At 43.1% G+C, this 26,254-nt stretch overlaps 6 protein-coding genes across 6 annotated transcripts; 5 read left to right on the top strand and 1 right to left on the bottom strand.

Annotated features, from left to right (window-relative positions):
* Positions 1-1,332: 1,332 nt before the first annotated feature.
* On the top strand, positions 1,333-4,275 carry BT62DRAFT_1075558 (P-loop containing nucleoside triphosphate hydrolase protein; the record flags this gene model as incomplete). The annotated part of the gene is made up of 7 exons (XM_043179125.1): positions 1,333-1,467; positions 1,544-1,790; positions 1,818-2,145; positions 2,195-2,250; positions 2,310-2,479; positions 2,540-2,982; positions 3,040-4,275. The coding sequence occupies 7 exons, from the start codon at positions 1,333-1,335 to the stop codon at positions 4,028-4,030; spliced, it is 2,370 nt and encodes a 789-aa protein (XP_043040300.1). The 3' UTR covers positions 4,031-4,275.
* A 929-nt stretch (positions 4,276-5,204) lies between these two features.
* On the top strand, positions 5,205-6,204 carry BT62DRAFT_87625 (uncharacterized protein). Its single transcript, XM_043182545.1, has 5 exons — positions 5,205-5,391; positions 5,442-5,535; positions 5,594-5,656; positions 5,713-5,885; positions 5,937-6,204. The coding sequence occupies exons 2-5, from the start codon at positions 5,485-5,487 to the stop codon at positions 6,091-6,093; spliced, it is 444 nt and encodes a 147-aa protein (XP_043040299.1). The 5' UTR covers positions 5,205-5,391; positions 5,442-5,484; the 3' UTR covers positions 6,094-6,204.
* Positions 6,074-6,669, bottom strand: BT62DRAFT_948643 (uncharacterized protein; the record flags this gene model as incomplete). Its single annotated transcript, XM_043188079.1, has 4 exons — positions 6,074-6,301; positions 6,356-6,447; positions 6,503-6,585; positions 6,637-6,669. 4 exons carry the CDS (start codon positions 6,667-6,669, stop codon positions 6,210-6,212), a joined length of 300 nt encoding a protein of 99 aa, XP_043040298.1. The 3' UTR covers positions 6,074-6,209.
* Positions 6,670-6,771: 102 nt separating this feature from the next.
* On the top strand, positions 6,772-9,300 carry BT62DRAFT_980431 (uncharacterized protein; the record flags this gene model as incomplete). The annotated part of the gene is made up of 5 exons (XM_043189514.1): positions 6,772-7,143; positions 7,651-8,143; positions 8,193-8,717; positions 8,763-9,216; positions 9,270-9,300. 5 exons carry the CDS (start codon positions 6,772-6,774, stop codon positions 9,298-9,300), a joined length of 1,875 nt encoding a protein of 624 aa, XP_043040297.1.
* A 745-nt stretch (positions 9,301-10,045) lies between these two features.
* Positions 10,046-11,200, top strand: BT62DRAFT_893644 (uncharacterized protein; the record flags this gene model as incomplete). The annotated part of the gene is made up of 3 exons (XM_043183154.1): positions 10,046-10,134; positions 10,389-10,597; positions 10,647-11,200. Coding segments are annotated over 3 exons (852 nt in total), but the record flags the coding sequence as incomplete, so codon positions are not given.
* A 249-nt stretch (positions 11,201-11,449) lies between these two features.
* On the top strand, positions 11,450-12,737 carry BT62DRAFT_948636 (uncharacterized protein). The gene is made up of 3 exons (XM_043188078.1): positions 11,450-11,768; positions 11,824-12,234; positions 12,292-12,737. The coding sequence occupies exons 1-3, from the start codon at positions 11,641-11,643 to the stop codon at positions 12,512-12,514; spliced, it is 762 nt and encodes a 253-aa protein (XP_043040295.1). The 5' UTR covers positions 11,450-11,640; the 3' UTR covers positions 12,515-12,737.
* The last annotated feature ends 13,517 nt before the right edge of the window (positions 12,738-26,254 follow it).

Below are 26,254 nucleotides of genomic sequence, written 5' to 3'. Positions count from 1 at the left end.
CCCCCTCACGCAAGTTGGGAAATTAAAGCTTATCCGACACACTCTTATCAAGTAGCCGGCCATGCTTCGCAGGCGCAAATTGCACACTATATGCAACTATGCACACGCCTAGATGGTCTGGTAATACAACTTTTTGCCTTTTCCCAGTTAAATGGTGGTAGATCCGAGGATGCATGTCCAGGCCAATCCACGTCAAAAAGCGTAACATTGTGTCGGGTCCATAGGTTGAAAGTCTCGGATTAGGACACTCTTGTTCCTGAAAAGGCAAAGTTTTAGAGAAAAACAACATATTTCTATATTTGTGACAAGTTTTGTCCCAACTGCTACCCGCCCCGGCGGCTCATTTAGCCGCTGCGTGCTTCGCCTTCCTCCCATCGAAGAATTTTTATCGTCCCATTCAGTTGCCCTCGTATAATGATGCCGCCATGTGCGCACATTGCAACGTCTTCATTATCATCAAAACACGAAAATACCCTACCAATGGTCTGGTTGCAACGGTTTGAAATGATACTTGTTTTCCTGCATTGCCACGCTTCCGCCACGCCCCGATGGCTCGTCGTAACGACGAGAGGGGGCTATCCGATCTCAGAGGTAACATGTGTTCTCAGCCCGTGGTTAGTGACATTTCGGACATAACAATGGTGATATATTGGCCACCAACTGATGTATATTAGACGCCTGCAGTAATGCCGTCTGGTGGAGGCGGCGTTTCCACACACTTGCTGAGGCGTAATTGGTCACGAGGTTATTTCCTCCTTGCCTGGGATTCGGGTTATCTTGACTCTTTCTGGCTTGACACAATGTTCTCTTTCGGTTCTCAGGATCAGTCAGATGTCTCTTCTTGTTGTTCGATGTCAGAATTCAACGATGCGATGGTTATCCGTTTGGATGAGGGGATCTTGCATTAAGGTTTTGCGGCGCTATGAGCTTCGTCCCCTGACACCAGGGCTCTGGCTCTGCGCAATCCGCTATTTGTATTAATTTTGCGCCATTTGGGTAACCCTCCTAGTGCATCCTGTATCAAAATTCTTGCGGCGAAGGGGCCGTTTGGATGGCTTGTCGGCCTGGCAAAAATACGTGCAAAATCTGGGTTTTCAACAGGTCAACGGACCAGATCCGGCCTTGGTTTCTTGAGATGTTCCCGGATCCGAAGATTTTAACTCAATTAACAATTGCGGCTTCCTGTTTTCTAAAAACAAACGAGTTCTCAACGTGCTCATAAAGGATGATGTTGCTGCTATCTACACTTGTCACTTGTACCACTCCCACCTATTTTGCCGCATTGGATCACCACTTTCAAATCTCTCTTTCGAGGTCCTGCATCATCTTTCTATGGACACATTCAAATCACTTGTCCAACCTCTCGTGGGTGGTGCCGCTGGCTCCTCCGTTATCGACGGCATGAAGCTCGTCGTCCTGGGTGGCACCGTAGAAACCGCTAGAAGGGTATCGAGCTCTGCCTGGCAAGTAATTCCCCTCGACACACTCTCTTCATTCTCTAACATTTCTGAGGCGCTTTAGGTCACATTTTGTCAACTGTAAGCATATTCCTATCCTTTCAACCTTCTTCACCTCCGAGGCGAACACATGGATCCCGCGCCTCAATATCATTCAACTGCACGGACATCTCATGTCGCCATTATATTTCATTCTGATTGCAATGCATTCTGCCTTCAATAGCAAGTTTTACATCCTCTTTACCCTATTCTTTCTTCCATCTGGCCTCCAGAATGCTCGATGCCGCACCATAGTTGACGTCGATATCTTATCGTTCTTCCCCTTACTATTGCGTACTAATTGAACAATCTAATTTGTAGCCTTCTTTCTTACGGCACATTTTTCGGAGGAAGACTACCCTTATGAGTGGCTCAAGCTTTGGCTGTCACGAAGGCCAGAGTGGCAACAGTCGCGAGAATTCGAGACTACCACCCGTTCTTCCTCCGGTTTTGGACGGACAGTTGATAACTCCTTCGGTGACGACGAGGACGATTCGGATGAAGACGACATACCGGGAAAGGTCAAGACACGGGTCGTATTTCAGCCGACCTTCGACACCACGCACACCATCTTCTATGGAGGACATTGGCTTCGGGTCAAGCGGGGCAGGAAGAGTGACGGGAGTGGATGCGAAGTTCTGTCGATAAGGTGCGCATCCTGTTTCTATTATTTGTTATTTTGTTAATTGGACGCAAAGTGTGGTCGCCCGGAATAACACAATCTTGAAACAGGTCGTCCTCGAAGCCAAGCGAGGTTTGTACTTTCACTGAATGATAAAAGTATTTAGTCTGATGCCATTTTCATTTTGTAAGAATTTGAAGCGGAGGCTGTTCATCGCATCCAGATATACTTCGCGGATTTCTATGGGAGCTGGCGCTGGACAGACTCGCGCCATAAACGCCCAATGGGGTCAATTGTGCTCAATCCAGGCGTGAAGGAGATGCTTCTCAGTGACACTCGAGATTTTTTAAAATCTGAGCAGGTACGTTGCCATCTTTTCCTATTGCCCGTAAGAGCATGCTTATGGAGATTTGAATTATAGTGGTATGCAGATCGGGGCATTCCTTTTCGACGAGGATATCTCCTCCATGGTGTCCCGGGGTCCGGTAAATCCTCTCTGATACATGCAATTGCCGGCGAACTCATGCTGGACATTTACGTCGTATCACTTTCGTCCTCCTGGATCAGCGACAGTATGCTAACGACGCTGATGAGTCATGTTCCCTCGAGATGTATACTCCTGCTGGAGGATTTGGACGCCGCTTTCACGAGAAGTGTCTCGCGAGACAGTAGCTCTAATGGAAACCCTGAGAGGAATGACGATGAGGGTAATGATCAAATTGATATCCCTATTAGTTCTCCCACCACGGGCCGCAGTAGGAAACATCAGCGAGACCAAATGTCAGAGGTGAACACGTTGAGTTTGAGCGGACTCTTGAACGCCCTGGATGGAGTGGCGGCAGCAGAAGGTCGATTGTTATTCGCGTGAGTTCCTCCCTTCCACGTTGTGCACGCATTGTGATCCGTGTTTTTTTCTGCTAGTACGACAAATCATCTGGAGCGCCTCGATCCTGCACTCTCTCGACCAGGTCGAATGGATGTCTGGATAGAGTTTAAGAATGCGTCGAAATGGCAGGCAGAGGCACTGTTCCGGAATTTCTTTCCGTCTCTGGAAGAATCCGCGCCGTCAAAAGTTGGCTCTACACCGAGCGGCGACGAGCTTCAGGCCATAGACCTACCTTCACCTCCGCAAACGCCGAGTCCAGGCTCATCGACACTATGGTTCCATTTCCCTTCATTTGTGTCGTCATCCACGTCGCTACCCCTTTCGCCGAAGAAAAACGTCAACGACAAATCCAGGGGCCAGATACTGTCTCAATTCGGCGCGAATAACCGGGCCTATTTGCCACCACCGATAGAAGAGTATGTTGCGAACAGCCAACATTCTGCGAAGCCTCTAGCCAGCGTTGCATTGGCGTCATTGGCAAAGAAATTTGCAGATGCTATCCCACAGGAAGAATTCAGCGTGGCAGCGCTGCAAGGATATCTTCTGAAGCACAAGAGCCAGCCGTACAAGGCGGCAAATGAGGCGGCAGAATGGGTTACGAGCGAGAGGGAAATGAAGGAGCGTTTGAGGGCAGAGAAAGAGAAGAAGGACAGGGAGGACAACGAGAAGAAGGAAAGGAAGAGGAAAGCCAGAGAGGAGCAAAAGAAGAAGCTGCAGGAATCGGAGACTGCAGAGCTCGTGAAGTTGAAGAAGGAGTTGAAGAACAGGAAGGAAAGAGACAGGATGAGAGAAGAAATGCTGGAATCAATAACGATGGCTGAAGACCTCTTTGTCGCCGCTGTGCCTACTCCGGAGCCTCTGTCTATGTCTACGGTCGTTGCTGACGATGATTCTGAAGGCGACGGCGAAGATGGGAATGCACCTAATCAATTCATTTCTTCATGCGACTGGGCTCCATGGATGTCGAATCCTGACTGGATGTTGTGCTCACTCCCTGTGGAATCGGGAAAGTGGATAAAACATTGACCTGATTGGAGGGCTCTCCAGACATGACTAGCATGGAATCTATGGCCGTAGTTGAGCCTGGGACAGCCAGTCAATCACGGGAGCATCCTGGCAGGTATTCACTTACGCACATGTATATTATTCCATTAGCATCATACGGATTTACGTTCAACCGTATACCCTCAGCTGTACACGGCTCCATACTACTGTATCTCATCATTTGCTGTCTATACTACAATCTCTGTTTTTATTTAGATTGAATTTTGCTCTTTCTTTGTATAAAATCCTCGCTGGCATCGCGTTACGAAAGATATATTCCCAGCCGAAGGGAAATAGAAGGCACAGCCACTGAGGTGGTTTCAGCCTCCCTCCAGACGGTTGCAGATAGTTCAAATCTGGGGTTACAGCTGGCTTCGATTCGTAAACAGCAATTCTGAGAGCGTATGGCAGAAAAACTTCGAAGTGCTTCTTACCGTCGGCAAACAAAGCAGAAGCCAGTGCTCGCCGTCATCCCTGGTCGTCAATCCGACGACGGCCTTTAGCCAAATTTTTGCACTGATCAACTCTATCGCAAGCAGGTGGGTTTTTGATGTGTACGTACACCCTAGCCTTGATGCACTGTGTGCTTCAAGACATTAATTACAGATCTAGGACGCTACTTAGTCGTGCAGCATTCTTCTTTCCTCAACCTTACCGAGCGGTGATAGTCATTCTTATAATGCAAGGATGTTGGGATCACGAGTAACAAAGGATCTAAATCGTTATATATACGCCTGATGCGTACAGTTCATCCGCCATCCCCATGATCTACTGGTGCGCCTCCAGCACTAGTAGTCTTCAATAGACAGACGACGGTGCAGTCTATTACTCATTACAAACTGTATTGCAGGGCCAAAACGAACCTTTCAAATTCGGCGTCGCCATTCAATAAATTCATTGCAACCGGGCTTTGACCAAATCCAGGGTACACTGATTTTTCCATTTCTTCACGTCCCTGTTCTTTGAACTCTCTATCGCCCAGTGGATTTTATGGACAGGGAGGTCTTCAACCTCCACTAATCCGGCCAGTTGTCGTGGGCTTATTACTACGACAATAGTCTAGGTGATTGCCAAAAACTATATGAAGTGTAAAGGACTACAGGATACAAGGATAGTCCTTGGGTCAAGTAAGCCTCTCAGTACATGTACGTCTGTTCGAATGCCGAGATACTTTCTACTGTAGAGCCACGGTTGTTCTATTGTGCCCGAACGACCCGTGTATTCTGCGTCGTGGGTCGTCGTTCTTTACCGTGGATCATGTCAGCTGTTCCTTGGCCCTTCTCACATACCCAGTTGCCAATGCTATCTCCTCGATCTTGACGCACTAAATCCTTAACGATACAGTAAGCTCCAACAATTCTTTTTCTATACCACATCTTAACGTGAATATCAGAGCCAGTCATCTAGTGGAGAATAAAGTGGTCTATGTAGGGACCATGATGCTCTCAATGGGTAATTTCGTTGCTGCAATCATAAGTTCGGTCAACGTTTGTATCTTCACTGTTACTATCCTCAGTGGCATGGTCTGATCATGATTTCTGAAAGTTCTGGATGGCAACCCTTCTGATCATTATCAACATCTATGATCAACGAGCCCTCAAACTCAAGGCACACCTCATTTGCGTGGCTTGACATCCAGATAGGGGCCGACATTATGGTTTCAGGTAGCTCTCAGTGCTCACGATAATTGCAAGCACCGTTTCCTACGCGTTGTATCGTGTTCGTACAGGTTACCATCGCACAGACAATGTCATCTATCGGTCTTTTCACGGACTCTGATGGATACCTTGCAGTCTCGCAACCTACTACGCTTTCTGGTGCGATGGATGTATGAACGGTACTGTTTTTGTATGTATTCTTTCTGATATGTCTTGTCATAAGTCAACAGTTCCATAATTGGCGTGCATCATCGGATTACCCGAAGACATTCCAATTATCTACCGCCAAGACATATGTCATCCGAAGGTGGGCCTAGTACCAAATTAGTTTCTGGTCAAGATAGTGGCACTCGTGACACCGACAGGTCGGGTGAGTATCTTTCATAGCGTCCGTTGGGAATATATGATAGGGAAAAAAGATATATTCCAGCCATGTGTTGTCATTAGAAGTACGCCCGAACCAGTATATACATCCAGAAACAAGGTATATGTGAAGATCGAGATCACAGAGTGGCACCATAGTTGGGCGGAACCTGACCAGGAATTAATGCGCCCTGAGCTTGAGGATAAGGCTTGTACTGTCCGTTTCCTATGTCTACACGAAAGTATTCAGCTGTAACCGTGAAAACGAATGGCATCCATGACGCACATTGGAAGCCTCCAGCTCCGTAGCGCTCCTCGGCCTGCATCTTCTTGTAGATGAGCCAAAACACGTGAATATGACCAGGAATATAGCCGAGACTGAGAAGAGCGAAAATTCAAGGACCGAAAGCGGCCAAAGTGAAGAAAAACGTACAGAGTCAGACAGATGTTAATGAGAAGATCGCAGCTGCATCCCGTCAAGAATGCGGCTGCCGCTGGTGGAAAGATAATTGCGACCTTGAGATCTTTCAATCTACATACAAAGAGAAAAAAAGGAAGAAAGCTCACTAGAATAATTAGGACGTCTGAAGTTTTGACCATGGTGGCAAGATGAGAAAGACTTGGTGAACGAGCTGTGCATTTGATTACATCACTTCACTTCCCCGATTTAGCAACGCCGATTCTTGACTTTGAACCACCACCATGTTGCCGTTACCTTTCCCTAATCCTCCCACTACGTCGGGCCTTGCCGATGCTCGCAGCAGCCTGGAGACATTCATACAGTCTCAGGAGGCCCTTACTACCGAAATATCTGACGCGGAAGCGAATCTCGCCAAAGTAATTCAAGAGGCTCAACGTCGCATCGACGCCCTACGGCGCGAAAAGACTCTGCTCGACGAACAGATTCTCGCTACCCAGGCATATATCTCACCGATGAGACGGCTGCCGATGGAACTTTTACGGGACGTTTTCCATTGGTGCTTCGAGGGCCACCCTTGCTGTGCGTGGGTTCTGGCTTCAGTCTGTGTGAACTGGAGGCGATTGGCTTTGGCAATGCCCCGGATATGGGCCAAAGTGAGTATTCATTTCCGTTGTTCCATACTTCCAATTTCCTCCTTCTGTCGTGTTCTGGAGATACGGTGGGATATTTCGGTGCCTTTTCGTTGTCCGGGGTTCTGAGACGTCCGGCTGTCTCAGCAGTCACGCCCACGCGGATATAGTCGACAATGCATTCATTTTCAGTATTTCTGCATCGACTCGCCCGTAGTCTTATTTTTCAATGGTGTCTCCGCCACCGTTCGGGTCTCTGGTGTCGGAACAGATGACGTTCTTCTGTTGGCAGAAATAGGCTTCGTCTCGTTCTGTCCTAGCGGATTTCACCAACGGCTGTAAATCCAGCTTGACGCCACTCGTTATACCGGCATAATTGACCAAGACATCGGACTTTGTGTTTTGCAAATCGATGGCGCGCGCCAATGCAGACATGCGCATTAGTTCTTAACCCCATTTTCTTTTGTTGCTTTTCTCGTTTTTTATGATGTTCGCCGTGTACCCGTCTCCATGATTTTGATCGTTTCCTAGATACGCCTTGTCACAACCCCTGCCTCTTCTCCAGAAACCATTCGACTATGGCTTGAACGATCAGGCTCGTCAGTGCCGTTGGACATCGAAATATATCTCCATGTTGCAAAAGGCACCACCGATGTCCCAATTAGTAGCCGTCGGCGTCGACGGTCCTCCTCACCTCCAAGCTCGTTCCTATACCCAGTATCATTTCCGTCTACAGGACCTTCATACATGATATCTCCTACAGGAGTGCTCCCGCCTGCAAACACTCCCATTATCATACCCATGTCTGCGTCATCGCACCACAGTCATGATGTTTGGGTGCCCTCCTCTCCACCGGCATATCCCAGTGATCGTCCACGCGGCGATAAGTCAGCCTGGGGTCGCGGCACACCCTGGGGTTTTGTCGCGGTCTACTACCTCGTCGAACAGATGCATCGTTGGGAGCGGTTCGTGTTTCGATTCGACCGCCAATTTCCCTCTATGCTCGCTCTCAAATCAATTACAGGTGAGCTTGAATAAGGCTCGCCTGTCAGGTATCTGATTATCTTTGATAGGTGATGCCCCCTTGCTGAAGCACTTCGAAGTGTCAGCTGCAGAGTCTCTGTACTATCCTGATCACTGGGCGTGGCTTCCTAATACGCCGTCCACAAAGCAAATCGTGCCGGTCTTAGACACCGTTACTTTACAATACATCCCTTTCAAGTGGTCTTCGCCTCTTTTTCAAAGTAATCTCCGAAACCTCAATCTCCGCGCGCTACCTGCCTCACAGCACCCTCTGAACCAAATTCTCCATATCCTTCATGCAAATCAGCATTCCCTCGAGCGCGTTTCCCTTCACTTCCAAACAGTGCTGCCTCCCATCCTACCCCTCTCTCAGTTGACGCTCCCCCATCTGAAGGAGTTCAATCTAGGGGGCCACTATATGTTAACGAACCTTGTCGAGTCTCTCGTCCTACCGGAACTTGAGGAGCTGAACCTGGACATTGAAGCACGGGACTCCATCGAGGAGTATATACAAACCCTTCTTGCGAAGACTCCGTCGACTGCAATGAGTCTTAAGCATCTCGGAATCGCGTACGGTTACGGCACTGGACATCACGCGGAAGGATCCATTCCTGACACAGTCTCCGCGTCGTCACCGCCATTCTATTATGGGTCGGGAGGTGTCGTGGTGTCGTGGTTATTCCTGAACGACCTACCCCATCTTGAAAGCCTTCGCGTCGGTGGTTCGCACTTGGATGTGCTCATGGCTGGGCTTGGCATGCCAGACGAGGAGATGATGACTGGCGCGATGGCAATCGGAGTAATGGGGAGCACCGTTATTGCTAACGCATGGCTATGTCCTAAGCTGAAGGAGCTGGGATTGAGGAGCTGTCATGGGCATGAGGGCTGGGCAAAGCTTGTTCAGGCGGTGGAAGGCAGAAATCCTGACGGCGGTGCCACAGGGACCATTATAAATGGTTTGTCGCCTGTTAGGCTGAAGCGACTTGAGTTATACGAAAGCCAGGGTATTGGAGGGGATGTTATACAGTGGTTGGAGAAGAGAGTCGATGAAGTTGTTTGGACAGAGAACGAAAGGTATTTATATTTAGTTTCCACTCTTTGCTGTTGACCTGATTGTCCTTTACCAGATCATCGCCTTCTATGTCTCCATTTGCCTAGATATCTTTGGACTATTTATCTTTTGTATGTGTTGAGCTTTGGTTGCAACCTATCAGTAAGCACTAAGATGTATCTGTACCTATTTCAATTAAACTTATCATTGGAGGGCACGTGCGGTGAGTATCAATATAGAGCAGCAAGTACGAAGTATCAGCAAGTTGGGTGGTGAGTGTACTAAAAGTCTCAGGTTTTGAAGGCTTATGGCCGGAAATATTCAGGATAAAACACTACCCAAGGGGTCCTACATCTCACCGCCAAACGAGTCAGTTACTCAATTATTTAAGAAAATAACGGAGACTTGGCATATTGCTGTAACGTTGGTGATACCACAGACCTTCCATCCGAAGCCTGTTACAGGCGAACTCGTAACGTACGAAAGCAAAAACATGATCAACGCTAAGTCATTGGTGGATCTAGCACAAGTTGAGATGATGTGACACTACTGATCTTTTCATATTCGCAGTTACCAACTGGACGTTGCAAGTCAAAACTGAATGACTTGATTGGCCGAGGACTACGCGTTCGACATCAACACATTTCGAGAGATACTTTCCTTGAGCTACTGTTGGCCTGGATACCGCCCTTGATCAATGACATCCCATGATACACCTCCTGGCCAATAGCCTAGCTTCGTCAAAGATTCAAGAACTCGATATCTCGACAGGTAACCCGCTTCGTCGCTTCCCACTCTTTCATCCCCCTTGTCATTCATTATGCTAACAGCCTTGCTGGTTTTGATTGTTATCCTCATGACGTGAAGGACCCGAGACTGACCAAGAATGCTGCAGAGGACTTTTTGAGTAGAGAGAAGAGGCTGGATGTTCTCAGTGAATCGTGCGGTGTCTCTAGCACTGAGCTGATGCCGTGATAGTCAACAACGCGGCTTTGTGCGCATTTCATGTTGCTTGCAGGGACAAAGTTACCTAACATTCTACAGTTTGACCGGTCCTTACAACGCCGACCAGGATGGTACGTACATTTTCATCTTCGCGTTCTTATATTTACGCGTTTTTCAGGTGTCTCCAAAGTTGTAATGACAAAGTGAGTAGACGCTCGGCTGGATGGTCCTTATCTCAAACATCTCCTAGTCATATCAGCACCTTCCTTTTCACCCAGACACTTTTATCTCTCATGATAGAGACGTCCAAAATGCCAGACTCGGATGTCCGTCTTGTCAACGTTGCGTCAAACGCACATCTAAATGGCCCATCCGCAAACCCTGACATTCGTTTCCAAAGCATTGACGATTTCAACGGCGAATATAAGGAGATGTTTTGGCCTGATTCAGGCCGCTACGGTACGTCAATAGATAATACCGCACATCAACGACTTATTCCTATAGGCAGGAGTGTCGAAACTCATGAATGTCATTTATACCACCGAGTTGCAGCGCCGCCTATCTACCAAGTCGATTCCTATCACCTGTATTTCTCTTCATCCTGGAAGTGTCGACACCGGCTGGGCGTGGAGAGCCCCCTACCCTCGGCTCGCGACCATCGTTTTTAAGATCTTCTTTATCGGGCCTGATCAGGGGGCGTATACGTCTTGTTTTGCTGCCGCGTCCCCTCTCGTCAAAGCGGATCCGGACAAATATAAAGGACAATACATCAGGCCCGTGGGGAGGATTGTGGCCAAGAACCCGAATGTTGCGAAGGCTGGTCTTGCTGAAGGAGACGACTGGGAAGTTTTTGCTGGGGCTGGCTTTATACAAGCCTATGTCGGAGTGGTTGTAAGCTCGACTGGTTCTAATTGCTTTACATACGGAATTTTGAAAACAACATCACAAAGACATTTTGGAAGTCAACGCTCCGGTATACGAACTTCATATCTTTCCACCGCTAAGCCGTCTCGGGTACTTGCTTGCTGCGCACCGGGTAGTTGCTGTCTGACGTCAAGTTGATCACCCGTGCTTTGACACTAATCAACAAAAAATCCGTGGAACATACTACATGTCAAATGATGGTAGCTATAAGAGATATCCCGCTCCAGGCCTTAGCTCTTGTTAACATATGGTGCTTTTATAATGCAGTTTCATGACATCACTCTCTTCAAGTTCTGTGCACACTGACTTCATACCGTAGACAATTTGATCGCAAATAGGACAGAGTTCGCCCAAAAGCCAATGATGACCTTTTTCCTCTTCAACGTGCCTCTTTCCCTCCATTCTAGCCGTCCCCACACATGCTCACATCAAATCGTAAGGACCTGGATGCAGCTGGACGAATTCATATATGCGCGAGCTGAAACACGAACATCGAAACTTCGTGACCAAATTTTTACTGATATTGTAATTGGATGAGTATATAAAGCATCATCGATGAACGTTCCTGGTAGTGCAATATGCGTTCGCAACTGTCCATCACGCTCTTCTCTCTTCTCACTACAGCTTTCGCAAGCACTGGTGTGCTTCTTCCGCTTTATGTCTATCCTGACGATAGATGTACTGCGTGGGAGCCCGTCTTCGAAGCGTAAGCGTGTTTTCCTCATCATCATCGTCAACTTCTGATCCTTTGACATAAACAGCATAACTTCCTTCCCCTCTCTCCTCTTCACGGTCATCATCAACCCTTCGAGCGGTCCCGGCACCGGAGACTCTACATATGAAACATGCATTTCCACCCTCAAAAGCACTGGAAGCAATGTGGTCGTCGTAGGCTACGTCTCAACGTCGTACGGTAGCAGGGCACAGTCTGACGTCGAGGCCGACGTGAGCACCTACACCAGCTGGGCAGAGTCGTACAGACCATCGGGAATATTCTTCGATGAGGCAAGCACGGAGGCATCGGATGTGTCCCTGTATCAGACATACGCCTCCGCCGCTCGATCTGCCTTGGGAGGCACGGTCGTCTTGAACCCCGGGACGACTACGGACGAGGGTTACTTCTCGTTTTCGGATTTGATCGTCACCGTGGAGGATTATTACTCCAACTTTGAGTAGGTCATCCTGAAGTTTCTGGGTTGCTAGGTTGTTTCTGATAAAATGCTGCTCAGATCTTCGAACCTCCAAATCAGCGACTCGACACCTGCTTCCAAGCAGGCTGTAATCTTGCATGACGCTCCTTCGCCTTCGTCTCTGCCCGACGGATTTTTGTCTGACCTTACTGGGGAAGGGATTGACGCGGTGTTCATAACCGATGAGGATAACAGCAATGCGTATTCTGTCATCTCTAGCACCTGGCTGGAGTTTTGTGAAGATGTGGCAGATGCGCAGTGATCTCGTATGAGCGGGTTAGTACCTATTAGTACTTATATCTGTACTGCCCAACGTAAAGAACATACGAACATGAAATGGATTCGTCGCTTCTAGGGCAGAAAGTTCCATCGAATCAATGAAGTATAGTATGTATAATTTAGTCATACAGTACAAACTACAGGCATCACAGGTGCTCTACACTATGACGAGCCGGACAATGCTACGATACCAATGTATAATCAAGCAGATACCAGCCAATATAACTAGTGGGGCAGGCACACGAAAAGAAAAAGTAAAAAATTTTAGGCGACATCCGGAATCATCAACATCACGTGAAGCGTGACATGTGACATCACAGCGCAAAATCAGGATGTCAGTTGACCCAATCTCAACAAATTGTAGATTACAGGCTGCAGAAGCCTTTAAAAAATCAAGTACTAATTTTTCTTATAAGCCTCATTAATGTCAGCACCATCTGGGCTTATTATTGCACTTGTCTCACATTCAAGCCCACTCTGTTGCTGAGCCTTAGATAAGTGTTATCCTTGTTGAACTAATTTTGAGGCTCACCTCACACTTCTTTGAAGAATAACACTTCATATACTTTATGTCTTGTGTGCTGGTGTTATAGGCATGGCTGGAGGCTGGAGGCAGCCAAAATTTCACTGTTCTTTGCTATGTAAGCTTCTATACAATCAATTTCCTCTTAACTCATGGTGATCAGTAGACACTCTGAGTATGGAGTTGGAGGGAACTTGTTATAGGTTGATCTTGGCAGTCACAAACTGCTTGTATATCATTTCTGTGTCTTGTAATGTGCATGCAGCAGACCTCTGCTATACAAACTGACTTAAGGGTTTTCATATAATGAAAGATTGATGAACAAGGTTGTTGTTCATGTTAAGTTCAAGTGACACATGATCTAAACATGTGATAAATAGGTGCTGTATTGAGTTCATACAGTCATGCCTAAGCTCACTATATGTGTTTTGTGTGGTGTTGTGTCTCAAGGCCAATACAAGTTGGCTTGAGATAGAATGATAAAGATAAAATTTAGCTTGAAGCTGGGGATATACAGTGAGAGCTATGCTACTTATATACTGTTTGAGTCCAAGTTAAATATATACCTACTAATTGTATGTTTCTATGCTATGGTGCTCTTTGTCCTTGAGTGCTATTACTATCTACAAAAGAGCATTGTTCATTGTTGAGAGTTGAGGCCTATTATAGTGACTAAGTCTGTCTCACAGTCCTAAGCACTGGTATTAGCACCCTGACTAAGCAAGATTCATAGAGGTTAATTAAGAAAGAAAAAGGAAAAATCATAACATTACTCCTCTCTTAAGATCATCATCCTGATGGATCAATTTAGAGAGAGTTCATAGTTGTGAATTACATCAGCTGCATTCATATGACATTCATTGACCCACTGGTTAGATTCAGAGCCATAGTCTTTCCAGCTCACCAGGTAATCAACTGTCATCCTAGATCTGCCACTATAGGCACAGATTTTGCAGAGCTGATGATTGAGTACCTAATCAACTTTATAATGTTCTTCATTGTTGACCAGTAGTGGTTTAGGAGGAGAGAGCTATTCTGAGTTAAGAAAGGCAGGAGTGATATAAAGTATGAGGAGTGACTCATTGAAGACATTATAGATATGCCAAGCAGTCAGAAGGTGAAGTTTATAGGCTAATAAGCCTATCTTGGCAATAATTGGAAAGGGACTGGTTCACTTATTGGACAGTTTCTGTTTGAGGCATAGCAGGTGAAGATTGATTGTATCAAGCCAAACCTTGTCATTTGTGGAATACTAGTGGATGGGACATCAATGTTTGTCATATTATGCTTTTATTGATGTAGTGGCTTTCTTAAAGGTGATATGAGTCTCATTATGAATCTTGGTCATAGTTGTTGCAAAGTCTGAGGAGATGGGTGTTATGATATGGAGATGTTCTGTATGTGTGATGTTCAGATGGTGGCTGTAATTAATGAAAAAGAGGGTTTTTCCTGCAGTGGAGTGGATATAGTTGTTATGTTAAAATGTGACTAATGTGAGCCATTCAACCTAGTCATCCTGTCAGTAGTTAATAAATATGCAGAGATATTTTTCTATCTCTTGGTTTACTTGCTTTGTCTGGCTGTTGGTCTGGGGATGATATGCCATAGAAGCATTGCTGCAGATGTTTAGGAGATGGTATAGATTATTGAGAAACTTTGATATGAATTGGGGGCCTTGGTCAGAGATAATGACTTGCAGCATCTCATACTTTGCATAGACTTCATCATGAAGAATCTTTGCCCATTCTTTAGATGATAACTCTGTCAAACATGTGATCAGAATGATGGCTTTAGAGAATTGATCAATGATAACAATGATCATATTATAGCTATTGCAGTCTGGTAGTCTGGTGATCATATTGACCAAGATGTGGATCCAGAATGCTTGTGGAATCTTATCCAGATGAAGTGATGCCACATAGGATTGAGTAGATGCCTTTACCTATTGGCACATCTCATATCCCTTTATGTATCTTTCTATATCCTGTCCTATTTTCAGCCACCAATACTCATGTAAAACTAATTCCTTAGTTTTCATAATTCCTGAGTGTCCTGCAGTTGTATGGTTGTGACAGGTGGAAATGACTTCTCCACACAGTTGATGGTCATAGAGAATATATATCCTCTCATCATAAAAAATTAGCCTGTCTTCTTTTGTCATCTCTCATTTGTGATTGAGCAATAAAGCCACTCATTAGTCCTATTGGCTGGTATTTTGCATCACACTCTTGATCTGCTTGTGAATCTCTTCCTCCATTGGCATTATCATAGCCCAAAAGTGTTCTAGTTTTAGTAATACTATTCCATCATTGTCTTCTCCACTCTGGTTGTGATCTGCTCATTGACTTAGGAGGTCAGCCTTCTTGTTTGCTGCCTTAGCCTTATGATATAGCATGTAGTCATACTTGAAGAGTTCTGTGACCCAGCATGCCTGTTGTCAATTGAGTTTCTGGGAAAGTCAGAAGTATTAGAGATTCTAGTGGTTGGTCCAGATCTTGAAGGTCTGGACTGCTCCAATTAGATAGTGATGCCACTCCACAAGGGCCAGCATGATGGCCAGTAGTTTTTTATCATATATTTTATAGTTGTGTTCAGTGATGGTCAGTGCCTTGGAGAGGAAGGCCACTGGTTGCCACTTCCCATCTTGTTCTTGAGAGAGTACCATGCCAATTGCTCCTTTACTTGAGTCTGCTTCCACCCTGAATCTTCTGTTCTGTGTCAGAATTGCCAAAACAACATCCTCTGTGAGATGCTGTCTGAGATCATCAAACACAGCCTGTTGGAAGAGTCTCCAGAGCCAAGGAGCATTACCTGTGAGTTGTGTCATTAGTCAGATAATTTTGCTATAATCTCAGATGAATCATCAGTAAGAGTTTGTGAATCCCAAGAAGGATTGTAATTCCTTCTTCTTGGTCAGTATCAGCTATTTGACCACCCTGGCTACCTTGACCAGATCCATTTGTATGTTCTCTTCACTAATTATCACTTCAAGGTACTCTGTTTCTAACATCTCAGACTTGCACTTCTCCACCTTGAGGAATAATTTATGTTTCCTCATCAGGGCCAACATCTGTCATACAAGTCATCAATGTTCTGCCAAAGATAACACTATCTGCAATTCTGTTCCCTCAGATGCTAGCTCCATTCTCAGGGCTTACAGACTCTGATCCTCTTTCTCTATCTGAGTTAGCAAGTAAGCTCTCTGATGATTTCTATAAGGCAATATTGCTGCCCTCTTTTTCAATAACTGATTCTACTGCAACTTCCACCAGTATTGCTAAGAATTGGAGGAAGGCAGAGAGTGCAGCAGCAGCAGTGAAGGGAGCCTCAAAGTCAGGACTTATTGACTTCAGACAGAGTCTTCTACTAAGGCCAGATCTAGTATCAGTTGAAATGAAGAACAACTCCTCAGTGATATTATGGCCTCAGACCCTGTCTATCTTTGATCAGCCCATCAACTACCCTGCTGAGGAGAGTGAGAGGAATGAAGAGAATGAAGAGAATAAGGATAAAGAGTTGGAAATACCTCTTAAATAGAGAGACTGTAAACATGCAATAGAATCAATAGACAGTGAAGCCTTAGAGGAGGAGATACAGTGCAAGTGCAAGAAGGAATATTTGCAATTATACAGGGAGAAAGTAGTTGCACTCACTCAGAACATCACTTGGAGGATGACACTCATGGGATAGGACTATACAGTAGCAGATGAACTGGAAAAAATTGACATTTTACAGTATGCTGCCACTGAGCAGGCAATTTTTATGTATAACAGAATGCATCTTGAAGACCTATTGATGAAAATGCCAGCATATCAGTCCAGATTCCAACTTCAACCAATGCTGAGCACTCCTCTTATTTCTCTAAAAAGAGCTATCTATATAATACCATCTATCTGAAGCACCCATATTTGGCTCACTTGGCTGGCACTCTAACTAATGAAATGGCCAACCAGATTCCAAAATACCTGGATTGGTTCAGGAAGCCAACTCCTTGGCAGCCAACCACTATCTGATGAAGCAAGCACAAGCAGAAAAACTCTCAAAGTGAATGATCCAGAAGCCATTAAACTTGGCTTCACTATGTGAAATGAGCACATCATATGCAAAGAAGATAGACCAACTGGAAGTCTGGTCACTGACAATAACTCACTTCATTCCTTCCTCAGACCACTGATAGAATGGCAATGATCAACATTCAATGAATATCCAAATCTGATGGAGATGCTGCCTACAGATGTGGCTATGATTCAATGCAAGCCCAACCTTTTATGAAAGCTCTGACTCTTCAAAGGTGCATCAGATGACATTGATTAATTTCTAATTGACTACAAACAGTACTTTGAGGTGTACTCTATATATCTCTCCTTTAACATCTACTGTGTATCATTTGCTGTATCCTATTTTGAGGACAAGACAAAAACATGGTGGATCTTTATCTCCTCCAACTTCTACTCTATGACCAGGCAGCACCACTGACTGCCATTCTAGCCAGTATTCAAACAGATGGTTTGTGACAAGTTCATTAATCCAGCAGTCTAAGAAGTACACAAAAACAAGATGAAGGAGCTTCAGATAGAAGATAAGACAGCAAACAAGTACTTTGACAAGTTAAAATGATTCAAAAAACTTGCTGAGATCTGAGACAATATCACTGATGATAGCAGAATAGTTGAAATGCTCAAGAAAAGGGTACCTTCTTTCTACATAAAGATAATCTTAGATATAGGCATCAACATTCTGAAAGGGTATGATGCATGGAAGGAATATATTACTGAGATGAATAAAGAGCAACAACAACAACAGAAGGCAGAGAATGCCAATTTACAGAACAACCAGAGACTGAACAATCTCTCCAGTATAAAGTCTGGCAATACTACCAGCATTGCCAAAACCCACACTTCCTCCTCTTTCACACCAGCCTATGGAATGCAGAAGACAGGTATCAGCATCACATACACTGGGAGTGGAAAGCCAATAGATATAGACCATCTCAAGAAGGAGAAGAAGTGCTTCAACTGCAGACAGAAGAGACATCTATCATGAGATTGCCTGAAGAAGAAGTATATGAGAGAAGACATTCAGACACAGATTGCTAAACTGCAAAAGAAAGCTGAGGGACTAGAGGAGTTAGGCAAAAATACAAAGATAGAAGAAGTAAAAGATAGGGCCAACCGGTGAGTGATTTCACTGAATCAGCTGAAGGACTTATTGGTGTATCTCACATAGCTGCTGGACAGACTCATGTATCCTCTGTAGTTAAACCTATTTATGTGCATTTGAATATACAGTTGACTATCTCACAATACATATGGTCAGGAGACACCAAAACCATATGTATTTATAGATTTATGCAGAACCAAAATAGCACATGATGTGACATGTGACTTATATGACAATGTTGTCATTGCCTCAAAATGCTGTCAGTGGCTTTTGGGTCAGCTTTCCATGCATCTCCTTGAATAATGCTCCTCTCAACTTCCTCAGCTGTGGTACTAATCCACTCTGATCATCTTGTAAAACACAAAATGCCTCCAGCTTTTGAATAAGCTCAAATCCTTCTCTTGTAGTTATTAAGGTCTGTTCTTCCTCACCCTCCTTTTCCTCCTCTTCCTCCTCATCATTGTCAATGACAGTTATTTTCCCATTTTCTACTGCAATATCATGCTTGACAGCAGCAACAATCTCCTCATCTGTTGGCATCACCTCAAGATCTTCAGTATACTCTTCTGCAATAGAGCTAACCATCTCTTCAATGGTTGGAATGAGACCAAACATGTGATTTCATTGTTTCAATTTGACAAGGTGGTCCTTCAATATTATCTCTACTGTCTGGAGCTGTTGAATGGAGGCAATTTGGGTGGAAGGTGTGTTCATTTTTGACTGTGATGAAGAAGCCAACTGATTGACTGCCTCCAGTGCTTTACCAATGTTGTTCTCTGCATTCATAACAGCCATAAGAGCAGGATGCCAGTCAGTATCAGCATATTGGTTTCCAAGCAGATCCTGCAATACCTGTTCAATCCCTGGAAGTGTGTATTTGTCTGTTGAGGCAAAGTCACAAACAAGATTCTATGCAGACTTGAGGAGTGAGATATCTTGGAAATCATTGGATGATGTGGTGAACTGTGACTCAGATGCATTGTCAGGCATTATACCAGTGTGTTTCCAGCAGTTTGCTATCATTTTACTGCTGATGTTTGCTTAAGCATCATGAGCAATAGTCATAGCTTCAAGGAGATCAAGCTTGAAGATCTCAGACTCTCCAAGATCATTAAGATCAAGTGTATGGATACACATGGCATTCCAATAATGTGCCTTGAAGCAGCAGATAATATCAGCATCTAGTGGCTGAACATATGGAGTCATGTTGGGCTTGAAGAACTTCAGCTTTGTATTATGGAGTGTATAAGCAATAGAATGCCCTCAAAAGTTATCCAAGATCAGCAGAATCTGTCACATCTCTCTCTTCATCTTTAAATCAAACATTTTTACCCACTCTGTAAATATTTTGCTCATCATCCAGGCCTTTTTGTTATTCTGATAATAAAATCTCATTACTGTTAGACTCTTTTTTTTGAAACACTGTAGTTGCTTCGACTTTCCAATAAAAACAACTGGCATCTGCTCACTCTCATCTGCATTCACAGTAAAACATATGGTGATGCAGAACTTGTCCTGTTTCCATCCACTCATAGGACCAGATGCCAAGATATGATCTGGGATGACAAAGATGATAAGACCAGATTCATCAATATTCCATCTGTCCTGCATTGCATATTTCACTATAATGCTGTGAAGGCACACACATTCTTTTTCCACTGCCATCATATCCACTGAGCCTGCTTTTCCATGCTGTCAAACCTCCTGAATCTTTCATGCCTTGCAGAATGACTTCAACCATCCCTCTCCTTTCAAACACTGATCCTCTGGAATATTCATCAGATTTTCAATCTGATTTCACTTCTCTATCAGCATTGCACTAGTCACAGTCTCACCTTGGAGCTGCATATTCTGATATCAGAATGCAACAGCACACTCCACATTAGGTCAGATGACAATGTGAGACTTTTTGGATGATAGTGCATTAGAGTTCTTGTTTGCATGCTGTTCAATTTTGTATGAGATGCCAGTTTCCATGAAAGAGTTGATTGGGTAAAGAGCAGTGCACCTTCCTTTCAGTTTGTGAAATGTACTATAATGTCAGCATGTTGATAGAAAGGATGGTTATCAACATATTTGAATACTACAAGCCAGTCTTCTGTTGTGAGGTGTGAGTGAGAAATCTGCTTTGAAGGCTGAGCCAATAATATATATATTGGAACTTTCTCCTTCTGTTTTGTATGCTCATATAGATTTCCAGGTTTAGCACATAGTTTTTATGTTGGTTCAGAAGGCATGTTTATAGAGATATAGACTGTGCCACTTTACAATAATTTTTTTTGTGTTTGTCATAGTCTATACAAACAAATTATATTCTTTATTGTTCTAATATATGCACAATATCATATCAGCTTACTATAATTTTGGATCTGACAATGCATATTCCTAACTAAAACTATATGCATTATGTGATATGCATTTCTAGCCTATTTCCCTGCTCCCCAACTGTGTTCCAGCTTAATCCATATGCAAAGTCAGAATTATGCATTTTGACATCATGCATTGTGAGATAGTCAACTGTACCTCAGATTACCACTACTATGAGCACATCTAAGGAATCACCCAAATAAAAACCTCAACTGTCTGCAGGCCAAATAAAGAAAGTGACCTCCACTAGATGGCTCAAGCTCTTTGATACCAAATAGACTTGGTGCACTATTAAAGATGCAAAGACTGAAGAAGAAGCAAAGGCAGTACTTAGAAATTAGATCCACAAGATGAGGGCAGAAGAAGTAATTGATGAGGTGGTTGATGGAATGAGGAAGACTGAAAGATGCTGAGCACTGGAGTGGCTTGATGAGCTCAGGAGGCTGAAGAAATATATTAGATGACAAAAAACTCCCAGATGAGACTTAACCACCAAGATATAAATCAAGATACAAACATCTTGAGCAATATATGCAGTAATAGTCCTAATCAATAGTGGTTGCACTGGCAGCTTGATCAATCATACTTTTGTCAACAAGCATCAGCTGCTCACTTGAGCTACAGCAGCCTTTATTCTTATCTACAATGCAGATGGAATAAAAAACCAAGCTGGCTTAATAACTGAGTTTGTTGAACTCTGGTTGACTATAGGAGACCACATGGAACAGATTAATTTAGCTATAACTGACTTAGGAACTAAGAAGATATTTCTTAGTCATGATTAGTTAATATGACACAATCCTCTGATCAATTGGAAAACTGGGTGAATCACCTTTATGCAATATTGATGTTGCAAAATCTCTTTTAAATTACCAGATAAAGATTCTGAGGATCATTAGAATAAGGAGATGGAGGATGGTGAAACTATTCTCACTATCAATATGGAACAAGCAATGCATATTCAGGCCATACACCATGCCAACAATCTGGCAGCAAAAGCCAATGCTGGAAAGAAAGAAAGAACATTTGAAGAAATAGTGCCTGAATGAGCTTAAGATTATCAGGACCTATTCAGCAAGGAGAGTTTTGATGAACTGTCAGATCTGAAGCTATAGAATCATGCCATCAAACTAATTCCAAATGTAAACACTAATCTAGACTGCAAAATATACTCTCTCAGCTATCTGAAACAGCAGGAACTCAACAAGTCTTTAAAAGAGAACCTCTCCAGTGGATGCATTCAACCCTCAAAATTCCTCATGGCATCCCTCTTCTTTTCCATCAAAAAAAGGATGAAAAACTCTGATTCATCTAAGACTACCAAAAACTAAATGAAATGATGATCAAGAATTGATATCCTCTCCTACTAATCTCAGAACTGATGGACAAGTTATAGAGAGCATGCTACTACATTAAACTGGATATTAGATGAAGGTATAATAATGTGTGGATCAAAGAAAGCAGTGAGTGGAAGGTGGCTTTCCATACCAACTGAGGACTATTTGAACCAGTTATAATATTCTTTGGTCTCACCAACTCACCAGCAACCTTTCAGTGGATGATGAATGACATTTTCAAGGACCTCATTGCCACTGGAAAGATAACAATCTATCTTAACAACATTCTTATCATGTCCAGAGATCATAAAGAACATTGGCATTTGGTTTGACAGATACTTGCCCTAATGAGAAAGCACAAACTGTTCCTCAAAGCAGAGAAGTGCAAGTTTGAGATGCTGAAAATGGAATACCTCAGAGTAATCATCAGCAAAGAGAGTATCCAAATGGATCTGATTAAGATATCCAGAGTAATAGAATGGCCAGTGCTAACAAAGAAGAAGAGATTGCAATCCTTCCTGGGATTCACCAACTTTTATTGCCAGTTCATACAAGACTACAGCAAGATTATATAATCCATAACACAGTTGACCAGCAATACTCTATAGGCCTGGAGACTTTCTCAGCAGGCCATGTTTGATGATCTCAAGAGGCAACTGGTGGAGAACATAGTATTGGTGATACTAATGCAGAAAGAGAAGTTTAGAGTGGAGGCAGACTTGAGTGAAGGAGCAATCAGCATTATACTCTTCCAGGAATAAGACAGGAAATGGTGGCTGATAGTCTTTTTTTCAAAGGCTCTGATGGTGACAGAATGAAACTATGAGATATATGATAAGAAACTCCTAGCCATTATGCTGGCTCTTGTGGAATAGCATCATTATCTGATCAGAGCAGTCCAAATATTCAAAATTTAGACTGATCATCAAAATCTCTGATATTTCTGACTATCACAAAAACTTAACTGATAACAAGCACACTGGATCATGGAACTCTCTGGGTATGACTATATGCTACACCACAAAGGTGGAGTAGCCAATAAGAAGGCTGATCTCCTAAGTCAATGAGTGGACTATGACTAGGGCAGAGAAAACAATGATGGAGTAGTATTGTTGAGGCCAGAACACTTTCAGGCTATGATAATGCTAACAGAGGAGAAAATCCATAAGCAGATCAAGAGTGCAACAAGAAATATCAGCCAATAGGATCAACAAGTGGCCCTATCACTCAATCACAAATAAGAAATGATGAAGAAAGATGGACTAATCTAGTATAATGAGAGGATCTACATTTCCCATGATCATCAACTTCACAGAGAAATTATTGCCATCTGTCATGACTATGTGACAGCAGGGCATCTGAAAATTATAAAGACTAAAGAATTAGTTCTATGTGAATATTGGTAGCCAAAGATGAGATAGAACATAGAATAATACATCAAGAGGTGTGAAGTGTGCCAATAGGTAAAAGCATCTACTCAACCACATGCAGCACCACTCTATCTGAATGAGGTCCCATAAGCACCTTGAACTCATATCTCAGTAGATATGATCACTGGACTACCAGACTGCAATAGCTACAATGCTATCATCATTATTGTTGATTGATTTTTGAAGGCCATTATTCCAATTGCATGCTCAACCAAATTGTCATCAGAAGAGTGGACAAAGATTCTTTGTGACAAAGTCTATGCAAAATATAGTATGCCACAAGTCATCATTTCTGACTGAGGCCTCTAATTTATGTTAAAGTTCCTTGGTGACTTATACCATCTTCTGAACATTCACAGCAATGCTTCCACAGCATATCATCCACAAACCAATGGACAGACAGAGCAGGCCAACCAGAAGATAGAAAAATATCTCTGCATATTTATTAATTATCAACAGGACAACTGAATGGAGTGGCTTGCATTGGTTGTATTCCAGCACAATAACTACATACACTCTGCCATAGGGAAGATGCTCTTTTTTATTAACTATGGCCAACACTCTAATATCATACACACTGAATAGTTACACACTACAATGCTCATTTCTTTGGATTTTACCTCAACTATAGTGAAAATCCATAATAAAACTCATACCACTCTTGAAAAGACTGCTATGTTTATGAAAGCACAATACAACAAACACCATTGCACTGTGCATCAGTATTCCATCAATGATAAGGTTTGGCTTGACACATCCAACCTCTACCTCTCATGCCTCAAATGAAAACTAGCTGACAAGTGAACCAGTCTATTTCCTATTGTTGCCAAAATTGACCTGTTGGCCTATAAACTCTGTCTTCTGGTCAGTTGGTGAATTCATGACATCTTCAATGAAACTCTCCTTATGCTGTATGTCACTTCCATCTTTCTTAATCAAAAACATCCTCTCACTCCTAAGCTAGAACTAATCAATGATAAAGAACACTATAAGGTTGATCAAGTCTTCAACTATCAACTGCAGAAAGTATGCACCTATAGCAGAGAATCAAGGATGACAATCAATTATTTGGTCAGTTAGAAGGACTATAGTCCTGAATCTAACTAGAGGGGGTAATATTATGATTTTTCCATTTTCTTTTCCTGATTAACCCCTATTTATGCTTAGTCAGAGCATTTAAACTAGTGCTTAGGACTGTAGGATATGCTTAGTCACTATAATAGACAGAGTCAGCCATTGTCCTTTAATGATGATGACATCTCTTGACAACAGACAATGCTCTTTTGTAGATAGTAATGATACTCTAAAGACAACAAGTATCATAGCTCATAAATGCACAATTAGTAGGTATATATTTAGCTAAGATATGAACAGTATATAAGTAGTATAGCTCCTGCTGTATATCCTCAGCTTCAAGCTAAAGTTTATTATTTACCACTTCATCTTAAGCTGACTGTCTTTGGCCTTGAAGCACACAACTCTATGAATGCATATAGTGAACTCTGATATGATGGTACAAACTCAATACAGTGTCAGTTTATCATGTGTTCTTATCACATGTGACTTGAGCTTAACAATATATACCATATAGCCTTCACTGTCTTGTACTTTGAGGACAAGGCCAAGGACTGGTGAATCTTACAACTTGCAGATTTGTACTCTATGACCAAGGAGCACCATTGACTGTCATTCTAGTCTATCTTTAAAACTGCTATATAAGAGAAATTCCTTAACCCTATAGTTCAGGAAGTACACATGGGTGACAAGATGACAGTCAAATACTTCAATGACTTGGAGTGGCTCACCAAACTTGCCAGAGTTCATGATGATCTTTTCAAAAACAGGTGACTTGTTGAAGCCCTCAAACTCAGAGTTCCCCCTCCATACACTAAGATTACCTTGGACATTGGAAATAATATTCTGAAGGGATATGATGAGTGAAAGGATAGAATCACAATAATGAATAGGAAGCAGCAGCAACAGAAAGCAGTTGGAAACTTCAATCAGAATGATAAAAAGACTAGAAGAAGCAGAAAAACAAATAATCAAACAGCATTGGCAAAACAGAGTATCACATCCTCCTATAGCAAAAAGAAGAGCAGCTCAGGCACCATCTTTATGAGATCTAGCAAGCCAATAGACATTGATTGTCTCAAGAAGAGAAAGTATTTTAACTGTGGAGAGAAGAGACACATGTGAGAAGACATCAAAGCCCAGATTATCAAGCTACAAAAAGAGACAGATATAATCAAGAAAAATAGCAAAGATATAAAGATTGAGCAGGTGAAAGATAAGGCCAACAAGTGAGCAATTTCACTCAGTTGGCTGAAAAACTTCATGGTGTGTCTCAAATAGCTATCAAGCAGACTTACAGTATCTCTGTAGTTACAAATAAATTATCTGCACATTCAGATATACTCTGATCTGCTGCTATACCAAGAACACTGAAGGAATTACAAAAACCAATGACTCAACCATCTATGGGCCAAACAGAGAGAGAGACCTCTATTAGATGGCTCAAACTATTTAATACCAAGTGAACCTGATGTGCCATTTAAGATGCTATGCTTTCATTGCTAAGCACAATCTCTTCACCAGGTCAATGGTAGCCTCTATTTCAGTCTACAATGCCAACAGAGCCTGAAATCAAGCTGAATCCATCACAGAGTTTGTTGAACTTTAGATGGTGATCAGAGACCATGCTGAGCATATTGACTTGGCAGTTACTGACTTAGGATCAAAGGAAATCTTCTTTGGTTATAACTGGTTGATCTGCCACAATCTCTTAATCAACTGAAAGATAGAATGAATCATGTTTGCTAGGTGCTGGTGTTACAAAACTCTGTTTATACTATCTGATGAAGATGAAGATAACAAATGAGATGAAGAGATGGAGGATAGAGAAA

The sequence above is a fragment of the Guyanagaster necrorhizus genome (genome assembly GCF_019112545.1).
Source record: "Guyanagaster necrorhizus MCA 3950 unplaced genomic scaffold BT62scaffold_11, whole genome shotgun sequence".
Lineage (NCBI taxonomy): Eukaryota > Fungi > Basidiomycota > Agaricomycetes > Agaricales > Physalacriaceae > Guyanagaster > Guyanagaster necrorhizus.
Note: the sequence above shows the minus strand (reverse complement) of the source record. Positions and strands in the feature narration are given on the sequence as shown.

Bases quoted from the DNA above. Each gene is read 5' to 3' on its own strand.
- BT62DRAFT_87625 (XM_043182545.1), top strand. From the start codon at position 5,485: ATGATGCTCTCAATGGGTAATTTCGTTGCTGCAATCATAAGTTCGGTC. The intron at 5,536-5,593 runs GTTTGTATCTTC...GATTTCTGAAAG, and splicing joins CAATCATAAGTTCGGTCAAC to TTCTGGATGGCAACCCTTCT. The intron at 5,886-5,936 runs GTACTGTTTTTG...ATAAGTCAACAG, and splicing joins GTGCGATGGATGTATGAACG to TTCCATAATTGGCGTGCATC.
- BT62DRAFT_948636 (XM_043188078.1), top strand. From the start codon at position 11,641: ATGCGTTCGCAACTGTCCATCACGCTCTTCTCTCTTCTCACTACAGCT. The intron at 11,769-11,823 runs GTAAGCGTGTTT...TGACATAAACAG, and splicing joins TGGGAGCCCGTCTTCGAAGC to CATAACTTCCTTCCCCTCTC. The intron at 12,235-12,291 runs GTAGGTCATCCT...AATGCTGCTCAG, and splicing joins GATTATTACTCCAACTTTGA to ATCTTCGAACCTCCAAATCA.